The sequence below is a fragment of the Choloepus didactylus genome, chromosome 3, assembly GCF_015220235.1.
Source record: "Choloepus didactylus isolate mChoDid1 chromosome 3, mChoDid1.pri, whole genome shotgun sequence".
NCBI classification, from domain to species: Eukaryota; Metazoa; Chordata; class Mammalia; order Pilosa; family Megalonychidae; genus Choloepus; species Choloepus didactylus.
The window spans coordinates 43,973,016-44,000,066 of record NC_051309.1 but is presented as its reverse complement, the minus strand read 5'-3'; the positions used below and the strand labels follow the sequence as shown (position 1 = coordinate 44,000,066).

Here is a 27,051-nt window from a genome sequence, read left to right as displayed (position 1 = left end):
GAAAAATAGGGGAAGGAAACAAACAGACAAAGGTACCCAGTGTTCTTTTTTTACTTCAATTGCTCTTTTTCACTCTAATTATTATTCTTGTTATTTTTGTGTGTGTGCTAATGAAGGTGTCAGGGATTGATTTAGGTGATGAATGTACAACTATGTAATGGTACTGTAAACAATCAAAAGTACGATTTGTTTTGTAAGACTGCGTGGTATGTGAATATATCTCATTAAAATGATGATTAAAAAAATAAATAAATAAATAAATAAATAAAGCGTCTGAATATTAAAAAAAAAATCTTCACAACTAATAGGAGGACTGAGCATAGTTATCTTTTACATGGTTGACTTTAAATATGACTTTTTTTAATTTTGAAATAAATTCAAAGTTATAGGAACAGTTGCAAAAGCAATACAAACCCCATACATAGAACTCCAGCATACCCTGACGCCCCTCCCGATACCCCAATCCACCAACTTTAACATGCTGTCACACTGCTATTTCTCTCCCTCCCTATCTATCATCCATCATCTCTTGCTCTGTCTTCTGAACATATGAGACCTAGCTGCACACATCCTTAAACAAACACTATATTTCACATATACAATTCCCATGAACAAGAACATTCTTTTATGCAATCCCATTAAACGCAGCTAAAATGTACAAGAGATTCAACATTGACACAAAGCTTACATTGTATATCTCCTTTTTTTTCCCCCTTATGTCTCAACTGTGTCTCTTTGAGCCTCCTGTCCTCCATCCTCAGATCCCATCCAGGGTCATTCTTGGCATTCAATTGTCATCTATTTAGACTGTCTTTTTTTTTTTTTCCCTCAATTGTGGAACCATACATACAGCCTAAATCTTCCCATTCCACCCCTCCCTAGCATTCCATTAGTGGGATTAGTCACATTTAGAATGTTGTAATGCTATCTCTTTCCCACCATCCATTACTAGAAATTTCCCTTCACCTCAAACAGCAACCCTACACTCATTTCTTAATTCCCCATTGCCCCTTTCCCCATTTCTCGTAACCCATACCCTACTTTTCATCTCTGTGGTCATATTCTCTGGTAATTTCTTTGTGTTTACTGTAGGGCTTAAAATTAACCTCTTAAATCCATAACAATCTTGTTTTTCTTTGATACCAACTTAACTTCAATAGGACATGTAAACTATGTTCCTATACTCCTCCATTCCCCCACCTTTCTATAGTTCTTGTCAAAAATTACATATTTTACATTGAGTTCAAAACCACTGATTTGTCATTAGAGTTTGTGTATTTTATATCATGTAGGAAGTAAACAGTGGAGTTACAATTAAAAAATTATTGACTTCTATTTGTATTCCATTGTGGTCAGAGAATGTGCTTTGAATATATTCAATTTTTTTTTTTAATTTCTTGAGGCTTGTTTTATGTCCCGGCATATGGTCCATTCTAGAGAAAGATACATGATCCCTAGAGCAAAATGAGTGTCCTGGTGATTTGGGATGTAAGGTTCTATATATGTCTGTTAAAATTCTCTATATCTCTTTCTCCTTTCTTTGTTTCTCTGTAGGTAGGGCTCCCTTTAGTATCTGAAGTAGGGCAGGTCTTTTATTGGCAAAGTCTCAGCATTTGTTTGTCTGTGAAAAGTTAAAGCTCTCCCTCAAATTTGAAGGAGAGTTTTGCTGGATAAAGTATTCTTGGTTGGAAATTTTTCTCTCTCAGAATTTTAAATATGTCATGCCACTACTGCCTTCTCGCCTCCATGGTGGCCGCTGAGTAGTCACAACTTAGTCTTGTGTTGTTCCTTTGTATGTGGTGAATTGCTTTTCTCTTGCTGCTTTCAGAACTTGCTCCTTCTCTTCAGTATTTGACAGTCTGATCAGAATATGTCTTGGAGTGGGTTTATTTGGATTTCACTGGGCATTTATGCTTTGTGTATTTATATTGTGTAGAAGGTTTGGAAGTTTTCCCCAACAATTTCTTTGAATACGCTTTCTGGAACTTTACCTTTCTCTTCCCCTTCTGGGACACCAATGAGTCTTAAGTTTCGACGTTTTATTTTATCTATCGTATCCCTGAGATCCATTTCAATTTTTTCTATTTTTTTCTCCATTCTTTCTTTTGTTCTTTCATTTTCTATTCTGTGGACTTCTAGGGCACTGAGTCATTGTTCAAATTCCTCTAATCTTGTATTGTGAGTATCCAGAGTCTTTTTAATTTGGCCAACAGTTTCTTTTATTTCCATAAGATCTTCTATTTTTTAATTTATTCTTGCAATGTCTTCTTTATGGCTCTTCTAGGGTCTTATTTATGTCCCTTATATCCTGTGCCATGGTCTTCTTCATGTCCTTTAAATCCTTTGCCATGTTTTTGTTCCTCAATTGTAGTTCTTTGATTAATTGTGTGAGGTAATGTGTCTCTTCCAATAACTTGATTTGTGTGTTTGGAGTTGGATTCTCCATATTGTCTGGTTTATTATATGCATTGAGATTTTCTGTTGTTTTTGGCCTCTTGGCATTTGCTTTGCTTGATAGGGTTCTTTCAAGTTGTTAAAAAAATACCTATCTAATTTTTCAGAAACACAGTTTGGTGGCGTACACTTTCTCTAACTAACCAGCAGATGGCGTCTGTGGGTCACCTATACCCCTCAAGTCAGTTCTCCACCTTGTCCCTGCGGTGTGTGGGGAAATGATTCTTGTGGGGTTCAGTTGGTGAACTCAGTTTGGGTGTGTTGCTGGAGCTGTCCGCCCTGAATGTGGGGCGTGTATACGGGTGGCCAGGGAGGAAGGACAGCTTTAATATTCAAATCCCCCAGGTACCCAGATATTCAAGGTTGCTGCAAGAATCTAAGCCTTCATTTCATTTCAGCCCCAGACCCTCTCTGTTGCTGTCCCACAAACCACCGGACTTGACGTAGTGTCCCTGGGCTCTCTGAGCAGGTCCCCCTGCCCAGCTGCGATCCTCCAGGACCTCTGCCAAGGGAATGCCGTGGTATGTCACCAGTGCATGCCATCCCTCAAGGGAAGCCCAGGGCTGCCGGGCCGTGCAGGGGCGCTTTCAGCCTGATGCAAAAATGGCCGAATGGGGTGTCTCAACACCCCCTCCTCGCACAGTTCCACCTTCCCAGCTCTGGGACAACTGGCGGGGCTCTGGGCTGTGGGCACGGCCCCGGGCAGGAGTTTATCCAGCACTCCGGGGAGCCAGCTGCTAGCCGCGGGGTTTCTTTCTGCTTCCGGCTCTCCCCTCCATTCCCCCAGCCCCAAGGGTATCCGCAGGAGGCTATCTTCCAGGCCAGACACCAAGAGGCCGGCCCAGCCTCCTCTTCCTGTGTTTTACTGCGTGGTTCCCACTATCGCAGCTGCAGCTGCTCCTGGGTTTTTCCCTCTCTCTTTTTTTTTTTTAAAGAGCCCGTCGGTCTCCAAACGCCAAACCCTAGCTTCCCCAGACCGCCGCGCGGCTGTGGGTCTTCCAGCCAGCTTACTCACTCATTTCAGAATGCAGACTCCCGGTTTCACCAAGTGTACTGCCCCTGGGTTTCACCAAGTGTACTGCCCCTGGGAACTAGCAGACCTTGTCCAGCTGGCGCATCACTGTAACTGGTATTCTGGGTCTCTTTCTGGTTTTTATCTAGTGTTTTTCACGGAGGTGTTTTTTTGCCCTGTCTCACCTACCCGCCATCTTAGTTTCTCCCTCTACAGTGTATTTTAACAAGACTGCACTGATGACTAACTTACATTTCATTGCATGTGTTAGCTGTTCATACTGATGTTGAGCAAGATCATGAAGTTTATCTTCTGATGTGCCTCCTTGAGAGAGATCTTTAAGTAAATCTGTATCTAAATTTAAAGAGAAAATAAATGCTTTAAGATATATCATTAGGTATTTTTCTTATATTGCTATTATTACATTATTTAATTTTTCAATCATTTTGCCTATTAATGAACATTTTCATGGAAAATACCTTTAAAACTAAATGCATAGTATTAAAAGGGTTAAAAAGTTTTTTTAACTAAATAAAGGTATTTTGTTTAGTTTTAATCATTTTTTTCTTTTTTCTCCAAGTTTCTATGAGATAGTCATCCAGCAAGTCAAATAAGTCATTTAGAAAAGAAAAGGCAGTAATCTGAAGACTAATATAGGAAAAGGAAAGGTTTATTTTCCAAAGTAGAAACTGATGAACCATAGTCAGATCTGGGTAGGAAACAACACACAAGGATATAGTTAAAAACATTAAACTAACCCACCAGAAGAAATCTTGGAAGAAAAACTTCAGGGAATTTGTCCAGTGTATGGACAGATGAGTAGAAAAATGGGGACAAAAACTAAATGAAAAATAGAGTGGGCTAGGAGGTGATGGAATGCCTTGGTTGTTCTTTTCTTATTTTTATTTTTTAAATTTTTTTATGTTTTTGGAGTAAGAAAAATGTTCGAAAGTTGATTCTGGTGATGAATGCACAATTATTTGATGGTACTGTGAATGGCTGATTGTACCCTGGATGATTGTAGAGTATGTGAATATATTTCAATAAAACTGTATTAAAAAAAAGAACTTCAGGAAAGCAAACGTATGTCTTCACAATGGATTAAGAGACAATCACACATTTCTTCTAAGTCTCTGAAAATAATTTTATCATATTTCTTGGCAATGTTAATGAAGATCTATTGAATGCTACTTTGTATGGATTATTTCAGTTAACAGCCCTTTGGAGCATTGCTATCCCTTTTAATATTGATAAAATTGTTTAAACATATTAAACAACTTTTCTACAGTCAAATAGCTACTAAGTGTAGAGCCAGGATTCTAGCCCAGAAATCTGATCACAGAGCCCAAACTTCTAACCTCTTTATTCTACTGCCTCTCTAGAACTCCCTAGAATATCCAGCCAATTATCTATACCATGTAATCGGCTGTTCCTCATTCCAATATTTTCACTGGACCAATTTGGTCACACAATTCACATTTTTCTGCCTCTATTGTAAAACTATCCATCACTTTTAAAAGGACTGTTTACATATTATTATACTCTAAAACCATATCATCCACCTCTATAACACCATTTTTAAATAATTCTAAGTTATTAGCTAATGACCAACTCCACATACTCCTTAATGGTTCTAATATTTTTTCAATGTTAAAATATTTTTCAAAACTAATTCACTATTGCTCCCTTGTACCTAGTATCAAAGCCCAAAAATAATCATTTGGATTCATCCCCACTAAGCTTATGACTAATATTTCTATAACAGTCATGAGGCCAAGAGCTCTTATTTGCTCTGGCTAGTAGCACCTCAGAATAATTTCTTCAAAAGTCCTCTTCTTTTCCAGGTTTTGTCAAACTCACTGTCTTGACTTACCCTGTCACCTCTTCATAAAGGCTTTCAAAACATTACCAATACCTAGGAAACTTTTTCCTCTTTCTTTCTTTTTGTCATTTATACTTTTCCTCAGGATTTTCCCCAACTCCTCATTTATTTTTACCCATGGCTTATCTTTTTCTGGGTTCCCATTTCAAGATTGCCCCACGGTAAGTCCAGAGTTTCACGGTTCTAAGCTTTGCTTTTTCTGACTGTTAGGCTCAGAATGCCTGCTGCTATTTCTTACTCTTTTCTTTCAGTGGGTTTTTCTTCGATTTCCCAAAGTTATGGCAGGAATTTTCAGAGTCTACCACATTCTTCCAACTAAATTAGCTATTTTTCTGTTTAACTCTCATAGGAATGAAACTTTCTATAGAAAAGCAAAATTCCACATGGTAAATTCAATTAAAGACAATGTAGTTTAGTGGAAGGAAAAATATGTGACTGAACTGCATTTCAATTCCAGCTTCTCTACTTATCAGCTACATGACCACGAGCAACTTTCTTAATTCTCTGAGTCTTGGTTTTCTCCTCTGTAAAATGGGGATAATAATATAACACTACCCTCAAAAAAGTTATTGTGAATATTAAGTGATGGTGCATGTGCAATACCTAGAATAGTGCCTGGGACAGAGTTGTGTTCAATAAATATTAGTTCTTTTCCCTCCATTTTCTGTCCTCCATTTTCAATTCTGCCTGGCTACAACAGAAAAACAATTACTCAATATATTCTGTAGTCTGATGTAATGGCTTTTTTCCCTAATATTCTAGTTAACCTTATCGATGCCTTTCAATATAAACAGGAAATTAGAGAATCAGTTTTTCAGTTAATTAGGGCAATATAATGTCATGATTCAGAAGGTGATTAAAAATGCTCGCCTTGAAGTCAAAATGTTTGTGTTTGAATCCAAACTCTGACACTTCAAAGCCAGGTAAATATGGGAGATTTTATTAAACTGAGTCTGATTCTCTATTTGTAAAATGGAGAGAAGAGTACCTATATCACTGAGTTTCTATAAAGACTTAACGAAAGACTCCAAGTAAACTGCTTAGCTCAATGCCTTACATATAAGTGTTCAATAAATGATAATGTTATGTAATGATTATTTTTTAATTTGTTCAGGAATCAACTAAAATATTCCTAGCATTACTATTTAGACAGAAGTATTCATAACATAAAACATATATACTGTGGGTTAAAAACGTCTTGAGACTTCCAGAAAGATGGCTTTATTCAGGCTGTATTCAAGGACAGGCAGAACTCACCATAAAGCAATAAAGAGGGAGGCTGCCAGGAAGGAACCTGGGCCTCTGCTCCCCTATGCAAAGCGTAAATGCCCTCCCTGCCCAGAGGGAGCGAGGGGGAGGGTGGGGGGCCAGGAGTGACCATTAATTAAAAAGCCTAACAGGAAGGCAGTAACAGTGGGCAGGAGCGACTGGCAGTCAACCCCTTCCAAGAGCGACTTTCAAACTTGCGCCAGCGGCTTGGTGGCACCTGGGCAGCCCTGCGCTATGCGCATCCAGATCCCGCCGAGCAGCTACGGTTCGAGAGGGGCCAAAGGACGCTCGGAATTGCGGTTTCGGGGTATGAGGGTTGCAGAGACTGTGCCTCCAGGGAGAGACCGGTAAGTTTGTTCACCTGGGACCGCTTCCCAGAGACGGCAGCGGTGGGATGGCCAACGGGCAGGCAGTGAGCAGAGGCTCCCCACTCCCGTGCACCCACCATAACAATTAACGGGGGACATAATCCTCCACAGGCACATGGCCAGGAGCTCCAATGAGGGAACCTAGGAGGCAGCGGAAGAGTATTGACCGCATTTACTCTCCCCCCAAGGAAGTCAGGGGTGGGGGTGGGGGCCGTGGGGGTGGTGGGGGGAATGGGGTGCACAGGCCAGAAGCGGAGATAGGAGAGGGTGCCACATGAAAGCACCAGGAGCCCCTCCCGTACCCCAGAGGCTCCTGGACAAGCGGCAGGCAGGGAGCCGGCACGTTTAACCTGGAAGGTGCCCTTAAGCAGATTCTCTGCCAAACTGCACAGGGTGAACATCACACCCCCAGTGCAGGCAGTTCCCCCTGCACATGGAGAATTGGTGCACTCACTGGATCCCCACCTGGAACATGGAGAATTGGTGCACTCACTGGATCCCCACCTGGTTTGGACCCCACTCAGCACACAGGAGAAGTTCAAGGAAGGCTGATTTGAGACAATAGTACAAACAGCTCAATTGTAAAATGGGCAAAAGATATGAAAAGGCATTTTTCCAAAGAGGAAATACAAATGGCTAAAAAACACATGAAAAAAATGTTCACCTTCACTAGCTATTAGGGAAATGCAAACCAAAACCACAATGAGATACCACCTCACACCAATTAGAATGGTTGCCATTAAACAATCAGGAAACAACAAGTGCTGGAGAGGATGAGGAGAAATTGGAACTCGTGTTCATCGCTGGTGGGAATGTATAATGGTACAGCCACTGTGCAAGACAGTTCGGTGGTTTCTGAGAAAACTAGATATCAAATTACCCTATGATCCGGCAATTCCACTTCTCAGTATATACACAGAAGAACTGAAAGCAGTGACATGAACAGACATTTGCACACTGATGTTCAAAGTGGAATTGTTCACAATTGCCAAGAGATGGCAAGTGTTCTTCAACAGATGAGTGGATAAACAAAATGTGGTTTATACATACAATGGAATACTAGGCAGCAGTAATAAGGAACAAGGTCCTGAAACATATGGCAACCTTGAAGATATAATGCTGAGTGAAATAAGTCAGTCACAAAAGGAGAGATATTGTATGTTACCACTACTATGAACTCCCTGAACAATGTACAATGAGTGTCTTATAATGAGAATATTGGGGACCTAGAGATAGATAGAAGCTAGTGAAGGGGGAATGATAACCTAATATGTTTAGATACGTTAATGATGGTGAAATTAAAGGTACAGGAATGGATAGGGGTGATGATTGTTTGTTAAGGGGATTATAAGTATCAGAGCTGCATTGAAGACGAACAGGATTAAAAGGGGTTGTTTAAAGGCCATGTATCCCACAGATCAGCACTACAAATATAGATAAGTGCTTGCATGATATAATTCTAAGGTATGACACTGGTACAGAGTTGACAACAGAGTGGTATATGGGAAAATCTACCTATTGCATACTAGGGACTACAACTAATAGGAATACCTTATTAGTACCACACAAATAATTAAGGGCTGAAAAGAGCTATGGGGTGTTTTGAGTCATGAGAATTTTTTAAAATGGAGAGTGATAAGATTGTACAGCCAAGCGATGATAATGTGAGATACTGATTGATTATCACGGACAGAACATACGCTACGTGAAGTTAGGAAATGCCTACTATATAAGTCAAGCCCTTGATCTTGAGGCTTGCTCTTGTGAAACTTATGGTTGTAAAGGGAGGCTAGAACCACCTATAATTATGCCTGGGAGTCACCTTCAGAGAACCTCTTTTGTTTTTCAAATGTGGACTTTCTCTCTCGAAGCCCAACTCTGCAAATAAACTCATCAGCCTCCTCCCCCCAACGTGGGACAGGACCCCCAGGTAAGTGAGTCCCTCTGGTGATGTGGGACACAGATTCCAGAAATGAGCCTGACCCTGGCATCAAAGAGTGGAAAATGCCTTTTCGACCACAAGGGGGGAAAGAAAGGCAAGAAAATAAGGTTTCGTTTCAGTGGAGAGGCTGTCCTGGAGGTTACTCCCATACAAGCTTCAGCTAGGTATCCCAAATGGCCACAGTATGATAAGCCCAAGTCCACAGTAGTCCCAAAACCCTAAAGAATACCCAGGTCCCTGAGACTCTATAAAAGTTTCACTCACTGAGTTTATTCTTCAGAAACTTAAATCCTCCAGAGAGCTCCTATGCCAGTTAAGTCCCCAACCTTAGAGGCAATAGCCTCTTCAAGAACATCAACCAGTTGAGTCCCCTTTCCCATATGTTGACACCCCTTTTCAACATGAGCAAGTTAGGGTGGTCACTGCCTAGACATACCTAAGGATCAGGAAAGTGATTAAACTGGAGGATGGGGTAGCAACAGGCAAGATAGAATTTAACAAAGGATTACGAATACTGAATCTCTATATAATTTTCTTTTACTTAGTTGCTAGGGTATTAGAATAGCTAGAAGGAAAGAACTGAAATAGTGGAACTGTAACCCATAACATTCTTTGAAATTTACTAAATAGCTACTTGTTAAATTGTAATTTGAACGTTACCACCTTTTTAATATATGTTCTATTTCACAATAAGGAAATAACTGAAACTATGGGACTGTAACTACCATTCTTGGTAATTTCCTATATAACTACTTGTTAAATTGTACTTTGGACCATTAGGGAAACCAGATACTGAATATTTCCTCCTTCTGAGACCTGAGCCTGTTCTCATCTGGGAAAACCTGATTGGGGTGGCCAAGAAGATCAGATGCCTAGACAACAGAAAACTACAACCTACACTAAGGAAAATGAAGTATGGCCCAGTCAAAGGAACAAACTTACACTTCAACTGAGATACAGGAATTTAAACAACTAATGCTAAATCAAAAAGTTTAGAGAAGATATGGCAAAAGACATAAAGGCTATAAAGAAAACACTGGGTGTAAATAAGACAGAAATCAAAAGTTCAAAAAAACAACTGGCAGAATCTATGGAAATGAAAGGCACAACACAAGAGAAGAAAGACACAATGGAAGAGGTAGAAGAAAACACTCAGGAACTGGAGAACAAGGCACCTGAAAGCCTACACATGAGAGAACAGATAGAGAAAAGAATGGAAAAATACGAGCAAAATCTTCAGGAACTTAAGGACAAAACGAAATACAAGAATGTATGTACCATTGGCGTCCCAGAAGGAGAAGAGAAGGAAAAGGGGGCAGAAGCAATAATAGAGGAAATAATCAATGAAAATTTCCCATCTCTTATGAAAGACATAAAATTACTGATCCAAGAAGTGCAGCATACTCCAAACAGAATAGATCTGAATAGGCCTACACCAGGACACTTAATAATCAGATTATCAAACATCAAAGACAAACAGAGAATCCTGAAAATAGCAAGAGAAAAGGGATCCATCACATACAAAGGAAGCTTAATAAGACTGTGTGTGGATTTCTCAGCAGAAACCATGGAGGCAAGAAGGAAGTGGTGTGATATATTTGAGATACTGAAAGAGAAAAACCTCCAACCAAGAATCCTATATCCAGCAAAACTGTCCTTCAAATATGAGGAAGAATTCAAAATATTCTCTGACAAACAGACAATTAGAGAGTTTGTGAACAAGATACCTGCCCTACAGGAAATACTAAAGGGAGCACTACAGAAAAGACAGGAGTGAAAGGTTTGGAACACAGTTTTGGGTGATGGTAGCACAGCAATGTAAGTACACTGAACAAAGATAACTATGAATATGGTTGAAAGAGGAAGGTTAGGAGCATGTGGGACACCAGAAGAAAAGAGGAAAGATAAAGACTAGGACTGTATAACTTAGTGAAATCTAGTGTTCAACAATTGTGATAAAATGTACAAATATGTTTCATGAGGGAGAAAAAAAGAATGTCAACCTTGCAAGGTGTTAAAAATAGGGAGGTACTGGAGGAAAAACACAATCAACGTAAACTAGAGACTATAATTACTGGAATCATTGTATTATGCTTCCTTTAATGTAACAAAGGCAATATACCAAGGTAAATGCAGATAAGAGGAGAGCATAGAGGAGGGGTGTGAGACTCTTGGCATTGGTGGTGTTGTCTGACTCTTTATTCTACTTTGATCTAAGGTTATCTTTCCTTTCCTTTTGCTGCTTCCTAGCTGTCATGTTTTTTTCTCTCTCTTTTTTTTTTCTTTTGCCTCTCTACCTTCTTTGACTCCTGCTTTGTGGAAGAAATGTAGATGTCCTTACATACATAGTGGTGAGGGTGGTGAACACATAAACATGTGACTATACAGGGAACCACTGATTGTTTACTTAGGATGGAATGTATGGGGTGTGAACAAAACCATCTTAAAAAAAAGATGGGTTGATGATGAAATCTTGAGGGCAATATACTTAGTGAAATAAGCCAGACAAAGGACAAATATTGCAGGGTCTCACTGATAGGAACTAATTATAATGTGTAAACTCATAGACATGAAATATAAGTTACCAAGATAAAGAACAAGGCTAAAGATTGGGGAGCGGTTGCTTAGTATGAGCAGAATGTTCAACTAGGATGAACTTAAATGTTTGGAAATGAACACAGCATGTTGTGAGAATAACTAACAGTGCTGAATGGTATGTGAATGTGGTGGAAAGGGGAAGCTCAGAGTCATGTATGTCACCAGAAGAAAAGCTGGAGGTTAAAAGATGGGAATGTATAAAACAGTAAACCTTGCGGTGGGCAATGTCCAAGATTAGCTGTACAAATATTAGAAATCTCTTTCATGAACCAGCACAAATGTATGATACCACAACTAGAAATTAATAATAGAGGGGTATATAGGGAAAAAATATTACCTATTGCAAACCATATACTACAGTTAGTAGTATTTCAATGTTCTTTCATAAACAGTAACAAATGTAGTATATCAATACTACTAGTCAACAATGGAGGGGGGTGGTGGTTAGGGATATGGGGGGATTTGAGTTTCCTTTTTTTTTTTTCCTTCTTTGTCTTTATTTCTTTTCCAGAGTAATGAAAATGTTCTAAAAATTGAACAAAAATTAATTGTGATGATGGATGCACAGCTGTATGATGGTACCAGGGGCAACTGATTGTACACCTTGGATCTTTGGATAATTGTATGGTATGTGAATAATCATAATAAAAAAATTTTAAACAAAAACAAAAAAAAACAGAGGGTACAAAATACTGACCTTGGGCTCAAGAGATCTGTGTTTGAAACCCAGTTTTTGCTGTGTGGCCTTATTAAGTCACTTAACCTCTCTGGGCCTTGCTTAACCTATCTAGAGAACAAATATTCAAGTTCCATCTCTCAGAAACAGTCTCTGAGTTTCCCAGGCCCCATCCCATCCCTCGGCATTCAGCTGGAATCTTCCTAAGCCTGCAGCTGTTAGCCCAAGAAGAGAGCTGAGGGACAAAGAAGGGGGGGGCGGGAAGGGGGTGGGAGAGGGAAAAAAAAATTGTACTTTGAAAGTTATCACATTTTTGCATATATGTTGTATTTCACAATAAGAAAACAACTGAAACTGTGGAACTGTAACCCATAACATTCTTCGAACTTTGCTCTCTAACTACTTGTTAAATTGTATTTGGAAAGTTATCACTTCTATGTAAATGTTATATTCCACAGTATTTTTTTTAAAGGTATACAGAAAACAACAACAAAAAAGTCTTCAGTGCGAAAACCTCTAATTATAATTATTTAATTGGGATTGTATTTAGATCATAGCGTAGCATCAGGCAGATCTAAATTTGAGTTCTAGCTCTATCACAAACTACTTGTGTGAGTTTATGGATTAAACTTTTTGAGTCTCAGCTTTTCTGTGTATAAAATGCTGATAAATATTAATACATTAGCTATTAATGTATCTAGAGCCCTGCTATATTCCAGAATCATATACTGGTCAGGATCTGTTCTGATTAGTTGATCCACATCATTTCAATTAAATATTTTGAATATCACCCTTGCCCACATATCAGAGAATTGGTATAAGGATTAAATGAGGAAACAGATATAAATTTAGTAGCTAACTGGTAGCTAATATTCTTTGATCAAATGTTTTGCCATTGGTAATTTAATGAGTTTAAAACATTTTATTTTAATAATTATTATTAACAAATTTCAATAGTTAAGAAATTAAAAATTAAAAGAAGTACCTTCATGTTCATTTAAAATAAATTCTACTGGATTACTAACACCCAGTCCCGAACAACGTGGTAGCAGCAGAATCACTTTAACTTTCTGTAACCTATGATCCTTTGATTCTATGTTAATAAATGTTTCATGAAGTATTTCAATATCTGATAGGAAAATAAAATATAAAAATTAATTTTAAAATATTAATTAAAATTTTAATGTGGTAAGTAGTTATATCTATTTTATCATTGTTCATTTATAAATCCTCAACCCCACAAAAACTAATTTTAGTGTAGTTAGAAAAAAGAGCTGTTTTCTAATAACTTCCCAATGTTAACACTGGAATTCTGTTAATACAGGGCTGTCTTCTTCACTCAAGAGTCTGTTTTGCAATTTACATAAAATGTATTTAAATTTCCCATTCTGAACTTCAGGTCCAATTTAAAGCAGCATGATATCATATGGGAAATGGGCTTTGGAGTCACAATGTCTCCCAACTTCACTATTTACTAGCTATGTGGCTTAATCTCTCTAAGCCTCCATTTCTGTATTCACGAAATGGGCAAATAATGACTACTTCATGTAATTAGGAAGACTGAGATAAAGTAGTTAAACTTAGCATGGTACCTAGCAAACAGTAAATACTCAATATTTATAATTTCCATCTTCTCATTTTTAATCCCCTTTTATATTCTGTCTTCCCTTCAACTGGATTGACTTTTTATTGTTGAGCTATAAGAATTCTAGACTCTTAGATAGATGACTACTGAACATTTTCTTCCATTCTGTGTGTTGTCTTTTCACTTTCTTGACAGTGTTCTTGAAGCAAAGTGTTTTTAATTTTGATGAAGTCTATTTTCTTTTCATGCTTTTGCTTTTAGAGCCATATCTAAGAATCCATTGCTAAATCCAAGGTCAGAAAGATTTACCCCTATGTTTTCTTCTAAGAGATTTATAGTTTTAACTCTTACATTTATGTGTTGATCCACTTTGAGTTATTGTTTGTACATAGTTTGAGGTGGGGCTCTAACTTCATTCTTTTACATGCAGATATCCAATTATCCCAGCATCATTTGTTGAAACAAATATTCTTTCCCCATTGAATAGTCTTGGCACCCTTGTTTAAATCAACAGACTATAAACACATGTATTTATTTATGGACTTTATTCTATTTCATTGATCTAATGTCTATTGCTATGCCAGTATCATGCTGTCTTGATTACCATAGCTATGTAGTAAGTTTTGAATACAGGAAGTGTAAATTCTACAACATATTCATTTTCAAGGTTTCTTTGGCTATTCTGGGTCTCTGCAACTTCAGATGAATTTTAGAATCACTGTAAATTACTGCAAAAAGCCAGCTAGGTTTTTTATAGGGATTGCACTAAATCTGTAGATCAATTTGGGGAGTACTGCCATCATAAAAAAAATTATTTCTTCCAATCTATAAACATAGGATGTCTTTGCATTTATTTATGTCTTCTCTAATTTCTTTAAAAGATGTTTTGTAATTTTTAGTGTCCAAGTATTATACTACTTGGTTAAGTTTATTCCTAAGTATTTTATTCTTTTGATGTTATTATAATAGAATTGTTTTCTTAATTTCATTTTGGATTGCTCATTGGATTGGTAGTCTTTCAATCTTTAGTCTTCCAATTCATGAACACAGAATGTCCTCCCATTCATATAGGTCTTCTTTGATTTCTTTTAGCATTGTTTTATAGTTGTCTGTGTACAGGCCCTTTACATCCTTGGTTAAATTTACTCCTAGATATTTGATTCTTCTGGCTGCTATTGTAAATGGAATTTTTTTCTTGATTTCCTACTCAGATTGCCCATTACTAGCTTATAGAAACAGTACTGATTTTTGCATTTATGTATCCCGCCACTTTGCTAAAATCATTTATTAGCTCTAATAGCTTTGTTGTAGAATTTTGAGACTTTCTAAATATAGGATCATGTGATCTGCAAATAGTGAAAGTCTTACTTCTTCTTTTCCTATTTGGATACCTTTTTTTTATTTTGTTGCCTAATTGCTCTAGCTATAACTTCTAGCACAATGTGGAATAACAGTGGTGACAGTGTTCCAGATCTTAGAGGGAAAGTTTTTAGTCTTTTGTTACTGAGTAGGATGTTAGCTATGGGTTTTTCATACATCCCTTTATCATGGAGGAAGTTTCCTTCTATTCCTCTCTCTCGAAGTGTTATCAAGAAAGCATGCTGGATTTTGTTAAATGCTTTTTCTGCATCAAATGATATGATCATGTGATTTTTTCACTTCAATTTGTTAATGTGGCATATTACATTAATTGCTTTTCTTATGTTGAACCAGCCTTGCATAACTGGGACAAAGCCCACTTGATCATGGTGTAAAATTCTTTTAATATGCTGTTAGATTCAATTTGCTAGTGTTTTGTTGACAATTTTTGCATCTACATTCATTATAGAGATGGGCTGTAATTTTCTTTAATTGATTTTTATCTGGCATTGGTATTAGGGTAATGTTGGCTTCATAGAATGAGTTAAGTAGTGTTCCCTTTTCAGTTTTTTGGAAAAGTTTGAGCAGAGTTGGTATTAATGCTTCTTGGAATGATTGGTAGAATTCACCTGTGAAGCCATTTGGTCCTGGACTTTTCTTTGTCAGTAGGTTTTTGAGGACTGATTCAATCTCTATACTTGTGATTAGTTTGTTGATGTCTGTTATTTCTTCTAGAGTCAGTGTAGATTGTTCATGTGTTTCTAGGAAATTATTCATTCCATCTAAGTTGTCTAATTTGTGGGCATACAGTTAGTTGTTCACAGTATCCTCTTATGATCATTTTTATTTCTGGGGTCAGTAATAATGCCCCCTCCCCCTCTAATTTCTGATTTTATTTATTTGCATCTTCTCTCTTTTTTAATTTGTCAGTCTACCTAAGGGTTTCTCAATGTTATTGATTTTCTCAAAGAACCTCCTTTTGGTTTTGTTGATTCTCCCTATTGATATTTTATTCTCAATATCATTTATTTCTGCTCTAATCTTTGTTTTTTTATTTCCTTCTGTTTTCTTTGGCGTTAGTTGGCTGTTCTTTTTCTAGTTCCTCCAAGAGTGCTGTTAGGTCTTCAGTTGTAGCTCTTTCTTCTTTTTCAATGTAGGCATTTAGGGGTATAAATTTCTCTCTCAGTACTGCCTTCACTGCATCCCATAAGTTTGATATGTTGTATTCTCATTGTTCTGGTTTGCTAAAGCTGACTTTTTGCGAAACACCAGAAATTGATTGGCTTTTATAAAGGCAGCTTATTTGGCTACAAAGTTACAGTCCAAAGGTCATGAAAATGTCCAAATGAAGGCATCAGCACAAGTATACCTTCACCAAAGGAAGGCCAATGACATCCATAAAGCCTGTGTTAGCTGGAAAGGCATGTGGCTCATGTCTGCTGATCTGAGGTTGTGTTCCAGCTCCACTCTCAGCTCCTGTGCATTCTTCAAAGTGTCCACCTTGGCTGCAGCACCTCCTTCTATATGTGAACACTTTTATAGAACTCCAGTGATTCAATTAAGACCCACCCTGAATGGGTGGGGAAACACCTCCATGGAAATCATCCAATCAAAGGTCACACCCACAGTTGATTGAGTCACATCTCCATGGAAAAACTCAATCAAAGAATTCTGACCTAATCAACACTAATACATCTGCCCTAACAAGACTGAATTAAAGAACATGGCGTCTTGGGGGACATAATAACCCTAAGCGGCACACTCATTTTCATTCATCTTGAAATATTTACTCAATTCTCTTGCAATTTCTTCTCTGACGCACTGATTGTTTAAGAGTATGCTGTTTAACCTTTCCATATATTTATGAATTTTCCAGTCGTCTGCCTGTTATTTATCTCCAGCTTCATTCCATTATGAATAGAGAAAGTGTTTTGTATTGTTTCAGTCTTTTAAAATTTACTGAGACCTGTTGTGTTACCCAACATGTGGTCTATCCCAGAGAATGATTCATGAGCACTTGAGAAGAATGTATATCCTACTATTTGGTGTGCAATATTCTGTATATATCTATTAGGACTAGTTAGTTTATCATATCATTCAAGTTCTCTGTTTCCTTATTGATCCTCTGTCAAGATGTTCTATCTATTGATGAGGGTGGTATATTGAAATTTCCAACTATTATTTTATAGAGGTCTATTTCTTCTTTCAGTTTTGCCACTGTTTCCCTCATGTATTCTCGGGCACCCTAGTTAAGTAAATAAATATTTATAATTGTTGTGTATTCTTGGTAGATTGTTCCTTTTAATTAATATATAATGTCCTTCTTTGTCTCTTAACAGTTTTGTTTTTAAAGTCTATTTTGTACGATATTAGTATAGCTACCCTGTCTCTTTTCTGGTTACTGTTTGCAAGGAATATCTTTTTCCCAGCCTGTCACATTCAACCTATTTGTGTCCTCGATCTGTCAATCTGTGTGTTTTGATTGGAGAGTTTAATCATCAACATTCAATGTTACTACTGTAATGGCAGTACTTACTTCAAACATTTTATCCTTTGGCTTTTATATGTCCTATTTTATTTTTGTCATTCTAATTACCCTTTTAGTGACGCTTACTGATAATTTTCACTTCTACAGTCTCCTCTAAGCCTCTTTCCTGTCTTTTCCTTTTAGTCCTTAGAATTCCCTCTATTTCTTATAGGGCAGGTCTCTTGTTGAACTCTCTGTTTCTGTTTATCTGTGAATATTTTAAACTTTCCTTCAGTTTTGAAGGACAGTTTTTCTGGATAAAGAATTCTTGGCTGGTAGTTTATCTCTTTGGGAATTAGTTTTTTTAAGTGTCCCCTTTATGTAATGAATTGCTTTTCTCTTGCTGCTTTCAAAATTCTCTGTCTTTGGTATTTGACATTCTGGTTTTTATGTATCTTGGAGAAAATCAATTAGGATTTATTCTGTTTGGAGTATGTTGTGCTTCTTGGACATGTACATTTACATCTTTCATAAGAGTTGGGAAATATTCAGTCATTATATCCTCAAATATTCTCTCTGTCCCTGTTTCTGTTTGCTAAAACTGTCGTTATGCAAAATACCACAAATGAATTGGCTTATATAAAGAGGATTTATTAGGTTACAAATAAGACCATAAACACATCCAAACTAATGCATCAACAAGAGGATACCTTCACTGAAGAAAGGCTGATAGTGTCCAGACACCTGTGTCACATGGGAAGGCATGTGGCTATCATTTGCTTATCCTTTGCTCCTGGGTTGTATTTCAAAATGACTTTCTCCAAAATGTCTGTGGGCTTCTGTCTCTCTTACCTCCTCTCAGCTCTCTACTTGGTTCTCCTGGGGCATTTCTCTCTAAGTGTTTGGGAGTCCTCTCTTAGCTTCTCCAGAACAAACTCTGAGTTTCATTTCTTAGCTTAGCATCTCCAAATATCTTTCTGTCTGCATCTCCCAGCATCTCCAAGAATCCATGTCTGTGTTGGCTCTTAGCTTCTCCCAAGGGCAAACTCTGGATTATGTATCTTAGCTTCTCTCCAAAATGTCTCTCTCAGCTCCTCTGAGCTCCTTGTTTCTGTGAGCTCTCTTGAAGCATTCCAGTGATCTAAGACCCACCCAGAATGGGTGGGGTCACATCTCCATGGAAATAATTTAATCAAATGTCTCACCCACAGTTGGGTGAGTCATATCTCCATGAAAATACTCAATCAAAAGGTTCCACCCAACAAGACTGGATTAAAAGATCATGGCTCCTCTGGGGTCCATAACAGTTTCAAACTGGTACAGACCCTGTACCCTTCTCTTCTCCTTCCAGGCACCCATGACATGTATACTTGCATGCTTTATGCTATCATTCAATTCCATGAGACCTGCTCAGTTTTTTTTCAGTTCTTGTCTGTGTTCTTTTGTCTGTAAGATGTTGACTGTCCTATCCTCTAGTTCACTGATCCTTTCTTCTGCCTGTTCATATCTGCTGTTGTATGCCTCTAGTGTATTTCTAATCTTTTCTATTGTGCACTTCATTCCCATAAGCTGTTTTTTAAATTCAGTTTTATTGAGATATAGTCACATATCAATCATCCATGGTGTACAATCAACTGTTCACAATACCATCACATAGTTGTGCATTCATCACCACAATCAATTTTTGAACATTTTCCTTGTACCAGAAAAAGTAAAAATAAGAAAAAATAAAAGTAAAAAAGAACACCCAAATCACTCCCCCTACCCTATTTTTCATTTAGTTTTTGTCCCCATTTTTTCTACTCATCCATCCATACACTGGATAAAGGGAGTGTGATCCACAAGGCTTTCACAATCTACATTGCTATACAATTGTCTTCAAGAGTCAAGGCTACCAGGTTGCAGTTTGATAGTTTCAGGTATTCCCTTCTAGCTATTCCAGTGCATTAAAACCTAAAAAGGATTATCTATATAGTGCATAAATATGCCCACCAGAGTGACCTCTCAACTCTATTTGGAATCTCTTTATTTTGTTTCATTTTACAACCCCTTTTGGTCAGGAAGTTCTCAATCCCATGATGTTGGGTCCAGATTCATCCTCGGGAGTCATATCCCACATTGCCAGGGAGATTTATACCCCTGGGAGTCAGATCCCACATAGGGGGAGGGCAGTGAGTTCACCTGCCAAGTTGGCTTAGGTAGAGAGAGAGGGCTACATCTGAGCAACAAAGAGGTACTCAGCAGGGAGACTCCTAGGCACAATTAAAAGCAGGTTTAGCCTCTCCTTTGCAGTAATGAGCTTCATAAGGGCATGTCCTTTTTTTTTTTTTTTTTTTTTTTTTTTTGCATGCTTTCACAGTCTTCTTTCTGTATCTCTTTTGCCAGATTTCCCTTCATCTCCTTGAATTGATTTAGGAGATTTGTTTGAACATCATGGATTAGTTGTTTCAAATCTTGTGTCTCATCTGAAGTTTTCAATTTTTCCTTTGGACCATATCTTTTGCTGGTGTCTAGACATCTGATTTTCTTGAGTTTAGTCTGGAGGTCATTTTCTCTTTCTTGCCTAGGTTTTTCTCATTGATTGGCTTTGTGCTAAAGTGCTTCTTTGACAATTGGTTCAACTTATCCTAGAACTTCATAATAGCTTGTATTTAACTGATCAGATTTTTTCAGCTCTTATTCATCTGATTCTTGCCCTGGATATACAGTACAATTTTTGAGATTGCACTATTTGTGCAATTGTTTTACCCCCCAGGAGAAAGCTTCCTTTCCCGTTCCTCCTCTGGGAATGTTGATCTGTTCTCTTTGTTTCTTTATTTGACTCTCAATATTTTTAACACTCCTTTTATTATCTCTATCTGCTTTTACCCAGAGGGCTAGTTCTGAAAGTAGGGTACTCCCAGAGAGAACTTCCCCATTTCAGTTTTTCCAGTCCAAACAGGCCCAGGAACCCACAAAGTGGGTGTGGCTCAGTTCCAAAGTGCCCTGGGGAGGAAACCCAGAAGGATGCCAATCTTCTCTTTGATGGCTCCCCAAATCTGTATTTTCCTGGCTTGGCCAGAAGGCAGTCTTCAGGAATCTGTTTTCCACCCCTAAGGTAGTACTATGCCTTTAATTCTCAACCAACTCTGCCCCTGCCTGGGGTGTGGTTTAGACAGAGGCTGCCAGTCACTTTGGGCTGGGAGGGTTGAAACTGTTGCTCAGATCTTAGACCCTACAATCCAAACTCAATAGTCAAAAGCCATAGTCCATGCCTTCAATTTCTTGAGGAAGAGCCACCCTTCAGCAAACTGTTCCCTGTAGCCTGAAAAAGATATTGCATCTTTAAATCAGCCCCACTTCCTCCCCTGTCATGGGCAGGGATGAAACAGAGGCTGTCAGCTGCTTTCTTTCCTGGGCATGTTGAAACTGTACCTGTCCTCAGAGCTGGAACCCAGCAATCCAAATTCACTCATCAAAAGCCCCAATTGTTACCCAGTCATGTCCCTCCCCTCCCTGCCTCATTATCAGAAAGAAGACTTCTTTATCCAGCCAGGGAGTGGCTCCTGAGGTGGTCTGCCACACAGTGAGGGGTGAGGGATGGGCACCAGCCTCCACAGGGTAGAGAGATCTAATCACAGATCTTCACCACAGTTTATCAGTTTCTTCCTTCTGCTTTTTCCTGGAGGGTGTATGTTGTTCTGTTCTCCAGAGACCCCAAACAGCTGCTTCAGACAGCTCCTTGCTGTTTACTAGCAGCACTGGAGGACAAAGTGAATCACAGAGCTCCCTATTCCTCCATCTTGGCTTGCTCTCTCTCCAATTCACTTTGTATGATTTTAATGTTTATCAATTTATAAGTTGTTTGTGACCTAACATATGATGTATCCTGGAGAATGATCCATGTGCACTAGAGAAGAATATGTATTCTGCTGCTATTAGGTGAAATGTTCTGTACATGTCTGTTAGGTCTAGCTGGTTTATGGTATCATTTAGGTCTTCTATTTCCTCATTAATCTTCTGTTTTGGATGCTCTATCCATTACTGAAAATGATATATTGAAGTCTCCTACTATTAATGTAGAATTGTCTATTTCTCCCTTCATATCTGTCAATATTTGCTTAATGTATTTTGGGGCTCTGCCATTAGGTGCATTTATATTTATAATTTTTATGTCTTCTTGACAAATTGACTGCTTTTTCAGTACATAATGACTTTCTTTGTCCCTCATAACTGTTTTTGACTTAAAGTCTATTGTATCTGTTATTAGTAGAGCTACCTCAGCTCTCTTTTGTTTACTATTTGCCTGGTATATATTTTTTCTATCTTTTCACTTTCAGTCTACCTTTGTCTTTGAATTTGAGTCTCTTGTAAGCAGCATACAATTGGGTCATGCTGTTTTTCTCCATTTTGCCAATCTCTACTCTTTGATGAAGAGTTTCATCCATTTACATTTCAAGTAACAACTGATAAAGCAAGACTTTCTTCTACCATTTGGCCACCTGGTCTTCGTAAGATTTGTACTCTTTGTCAGTTTTATTTTTTTTTTTGTCCCTCAATTCTTCCAGTAATGCCTACTTTCAAATTTATTTGATTTTTTGTGTTGTATCATTTTGAGTCCCTTCTCATTTCTCTCTGTATATGGATTTCACATATTTTATTTGTGGCTACCATGGAGCTAAAATTTAATATCCTAAATCCATAACAATCATATTTGATTTGATACCAACTTAACTTCAATCGTATACACATACACCTTCTTATACTCCTCTGTCCCCCACTGTTTTGATACAGTTGTTACAATTTATACATTATATGCCTCATTATCATTACATATTTATCATTATTTTTATGCCTTTGCATTTTTGAACTGTAAGAAGTAACAAGTGTAGTTACATACCAAAAAATACAATACAATAGTACTAGCATTTATAGTTACTCATTAGTTACTTTTACTGGAGCTCTTTATTTCTTTCCATCATTTCAATCCACTGTTTAAGTGTCGTTTCCTTTCAGTCTAAAGAACTCCCTTTTGCATTGCCTGTAAAGCAGGTCTAGTGGTGACAAATTAACAGCTTTTGTTCATCTGGAAATGTCATAATCTCTCCTTCCATTTTGAAAGACAGTCTCACCAGATACTTAAAAAAAAATCTTAGTCTGAAGTTGTTTCCTTTCAGCACTTTAAATATTTCATTCCACTATCTTCTTGACTCCATGGTTTCTGAGGATAAATTGGAACTTAATCTTATTGGGACTCCATTGTACATAGCATGTTGCTTTTCTCTGGCTGTTTCAGAATTGTCCTTGTCTTTTGCGTTTGACAGTTTGGCTACTCTATGTCTGGGTTTATTTCTTTTCATGTTTATCCTTGGGCTTCTTGGATGTGCATATTCATGACTTTTGCTAAGTTTGGGAAGTTTTCTGCCATTATTTATTTGAATATTCCCTTTGCCCACCCTTTTTTTTCTCCTTCTGGGGCTCTCCTAATGCATATATTCATATACTTGAGGGTATCTCACATGTCCCTTAAGCCATTTTTTCTTTTTCTAATTCTTTTTCCTTTCTGCTTTCCAAACTGACTCATTTCAATTGTCTTGTCTTTGAGTTCACTGATTCTTTCTTCTGCTAGCTCCAATATGCTGCTGAAAATTTCTAGAAAATTCAGTTACTATAGCGTTCAACTCCAATAGTTCTGCTTTGTTCCTTTTAAAAATTTCTATCTCTTTACTGGGATTCTCATATTGTTCATTCATTGTTTTCCTGATACCTTTAGTTCTTTCTCAGTATTTTCCTTCATCTCCTTGAGCAGATTAAGGCTCTTTTTTTTAAAAAAAATGTCTTTGTCTAGTATGTCCAAAGTCGTCTTCATTGCTGTTTCCTGGATTACTGTTTCTTTGTCTTATAATCTTTTGTTGCATACTATACATTTTAATATTTTAAAGTGTTTATTCTGGGATTTAGTCCCTGAGATGTCTCTTTCTCGAGTATTTATCCTGCCTGTGTTATGACAGAGATTTCCTTGAATACCGGGAGCTAACAAAACCAAGCAAACCAATGCAAAACACTCTTCTCACAGTCTTTGCAATGGTTGGTGCTCCCCTTGGAGTCAGCTCTCCTATCAAGAAGATCAGCTAAAGGTGAATGCAGAGTATAGGTACCTCTTGTCCTGGGTTTAGGTTTGCTAGTGGCCTTAGGAGTTCCCCCTGTTTACAGGAATTTGATGCCCCCTCTACTTCCTATGAAATAGAATTTCTCCCTCTCCTGGATGTTCTATTGTAGGACTTAAAGCAGATAGTTCTTGCCCTAGGCAGTTTCTTACACTGCTTTAGCCGTTCCAAGCATCTTTTTGCTTGGAGGATGAATTGGGGGGTGGGGGAAGAGGGGAAGATGAACTGAAAGAAGTTTCCTAGATCAGTCTTTCCCAGACAGAACAAGGCTAGGGATTAACAATGGGAGTGCAGGCTGACCCCACACTGAGCTGGTGAGAGTGTAGAGGAGGGGCAGCAGTGGTGCCAGGAGCTTCTCCTGTGGCTTTTAAAGCTGAGTTTTCTTGATTTGGCATTTGCTCAGTTAATGCAGTCTTTTAACTGTTTTCTTTGGTTTGGAGGAAGTGTCTTTAAGACTTCTCTGCCACTTTTGTCTAAGGTGTGTTAGAACAATGACTGCCCTCAGAGCCAGAGGCTAGCAATCTGAAGTAGCTGATCAAAATCAGTGATCAGTAATCAGACCACACCCCCCCAGATTTTGGAGCTGCAGATCTGACCAATATCTCCTGCAAGAGTGATGGATGGGGAATGGTAGCTGCTGCACAGAGAGTGAAATTCACCAATATTTATTGCAATTTAGCAAGCTCTTCCTTTTTCTCTCATCCTTAGATGTGCCACGGTGTTCTACTAGACTCTGGAATTTCAAAATTGTTGATTCAGACAATTCCTGCCAGTTCAGTAGTTGTTTTGCTAGAGAGACTGCTTCTTGGAGCTCCCCACTCTGCCTTCTTCCCACAACCTGTCCCCCCTCCCCCTTTTTAACTTCTTTTAAAATATACTTTCCAGTTCTCTGCTGAAAGTCTAAAATTTGGCATTCAATCTCTTGAACATATTAATCATGGTTATTTTAAAGTCCACTTTTGATATCCCCAGTATCTGGGTTCTCTATGGGTCTGTTTCAATTTGAAACAGTGTTTTCTTTTGATTTTCAGTCATATCTTTTCTTGTTTGTCTGGTTATTTTTTAATTAGTGCCAGACATTGCATCTGAAACATTTTAGGACATAATGATTCCTAGGCTGATGTTATCTTCTTCTAGAAAGAATTTACTTTTGCTTCTGGCAGGTGGCTACGCCTGTGGTACTAGCAACCCAAAATCATCTTAATCCAATTGGGAATTGTCATGACTGGAATCATGGCTTCAATCTTTAGAGGTCTGATCTCTACCAAGGGTATACTTCTTCTAGGCCTCAAGTAAAATTATGGGTATTTACCAGGCTACTTCTGTTCCAGACTTGAATTCTACTTTTTGTCTCCCTATCTGTGCAAAATTGTCAAAAGTTCTGCTCAGTTTCTCAACTTCACTGAACCCATAATAAAATTTAGTCTTTAGTCAGAGCACGATCCATTGGAAATTTTTTAAAATAAGAAGGGTAAGGGACTTTGCTACTAGTCCTAAAAATAATCTTTATCCCTAAGCATTTCTGTGATTGTGTCCTTATGTATTAATAATGGTAATTTCTACTGTAAGAAAGGAATAAGTTTCGTTTTCACATAGAGACAGCATGGAATAAGGGAAATGGAGGCAAAACCAGTTTAAACAAGCCCCAGACAAAGAGAAGAGAGAATCTGCCTGATGTAAAGAGACATGAGGTAGTATCAGAGGCGGGAACTCACAGCAAAAAAAAATAAAAAATAAAAATTTGGGGGGGGGGGATTGGCTAATCAGTTCAAAATCTTAATAATGAGCTAGTTGGCTCTCTGGGATTGGCTGTACAAATTAAAATCTCAAAAGATGAATTAGTTAGTGTTCTCGGATAGGCTGTAACCTCTGTAGTACCCAGTCAATGGGGAAACAGGGGAGGGACTTGCGAATTAGGAGTAGGAGATTTAAACATCGCCATTCTCTTCCTCGGGCGCGCCAGCCTTCCTTCCATGTGTTTGGCTAGACGCCCCATCTTGCAAGATCGTAAATAAATTCTTTTCTCCTCCAGAACCGAGAGAGCGTTTATTCCCTTACAGGTACCACTTTATTTCCGACACTACCATCTACTTTAATTAATTATTGTTTGAGACTCAAATTATATATTAGGTGAATGTCAAGCACCATACCAATATATCAATATATTCATTAATTTAACCTGCAATTCTTTAACAAACATTAAGCAATTAGAAGGGCCTGATAAAAGATGGAAATAGTGAGGATTTTAAGAGGATATTTCACATAGGGAGTTTTTATTTTACAAAAGTAGAATAAATTCAAACATTAAACATTTCTAAAATGTTTAATGAACAATAATCACCAAACAAATAAATATCTGTACATACTTTTACATCCCATTTTTGTGAAAAGGTTCTTCAGGTCAGGATCCTTAGCTTTTGATTTTACTCCACACACAAATATTTTTGAAGTATTATTATTTGTTAAGATTGACATATGGGCAACTGTGTACCATGAACCTGTATTGACCATTAAGATATCATCATCCATATTCAATAAAGCCTTCACAGAATGGACAGCAAGACTTCGAGATTTGTCCTGCAAGATAATGAATGGTGTGATTAGAATTTCAAAGAGTATCAACTGTCTTCTTTATGGCTGAGATATAAGAAAATATTTGGTAGGAATCTTGGAGATAACTAATCCATTTTAGTTTAAACTACCTTGATATATATGTCTAAATTAAAATTTGATAAAGATAACTGATAAATATTTATAGCAAACACCTTAGCTTTGTTTAGCCTAAATTATAACTGTTATCATTTAGATCAATAATTTCCTATCTTAGCTGCCACTCTTAGCCCTCACAAAAACTCACTCATCTGCTACTGCCATTCTCTCTCCTCCATTTCATTGTCACCTAAATTGCTGCCAGCTCTCAGATATTAAAAGTAAGAAGTTTGAAAAGCTTATAAAAGGAGGCTTGACATGGGCTTCCACTGTTTATCTCAGTGTTTGCTAGGTGTCACTACAAAATAAGGCCAAGAGATTCTGTCCAAAAATATCAGTGTGTGGAAGGGACAAACATCAGAAGACCAAGGTGAATCTGAGACAAAATTGGAATCTAAGGACAGAAAAATAAACTTAACCTAATTTTTTAGAACTTTTCTTTTCAATTCTATTGAACCTGCATTAAACCTCACATTCTCTTCCTGCACTGGTAGCCATTATGCACCTCTTAAAAATTAAAGCTGTAAGACTATATTAAGTGGATTATGGGAAAGTATTACACATTGCTTTTTCATAAATAGGAT

The 27,051-nt window shown here is 37.8% G+C and overlaps 1 protein-coding gene across 3 annotated transcripts in view; it reads right to left on the bottom strand.

Moving 5' to 3' along the window:
* NSUN7 (NOP2/Sun RNA methyltransferase family member 7) overlaps positions 1–27,051 on the bottom strand; it is a 151,699-nt gene that overhangs the window by 29,151 nt on the left and 95,497 nt on the right. For 2 of the 3 annotated variants that reach the window (XM_037829669.1, XM_037829671.1), the window contains 3 exons: positions 26,125–26,335; positions 13,187–13,330; positions 3,719–3,820 (listed from right to left, as the gene is read on the bottom strand). In XM_037829669.1, coding sequence (XP_037685597.1) covers positions 3,719–3,820; positions 13,187–13,330; positions 26,125–26,335 — 457 coding nt within the window. The remainder of the gene's footprint in view (positions 1–3,718; positions 3,821–13,186; positions 13,331–26,124; positions 26,336–27,051) is intronic. The other variant, XM_037829670.1, reaches the window with a different exon arrangement.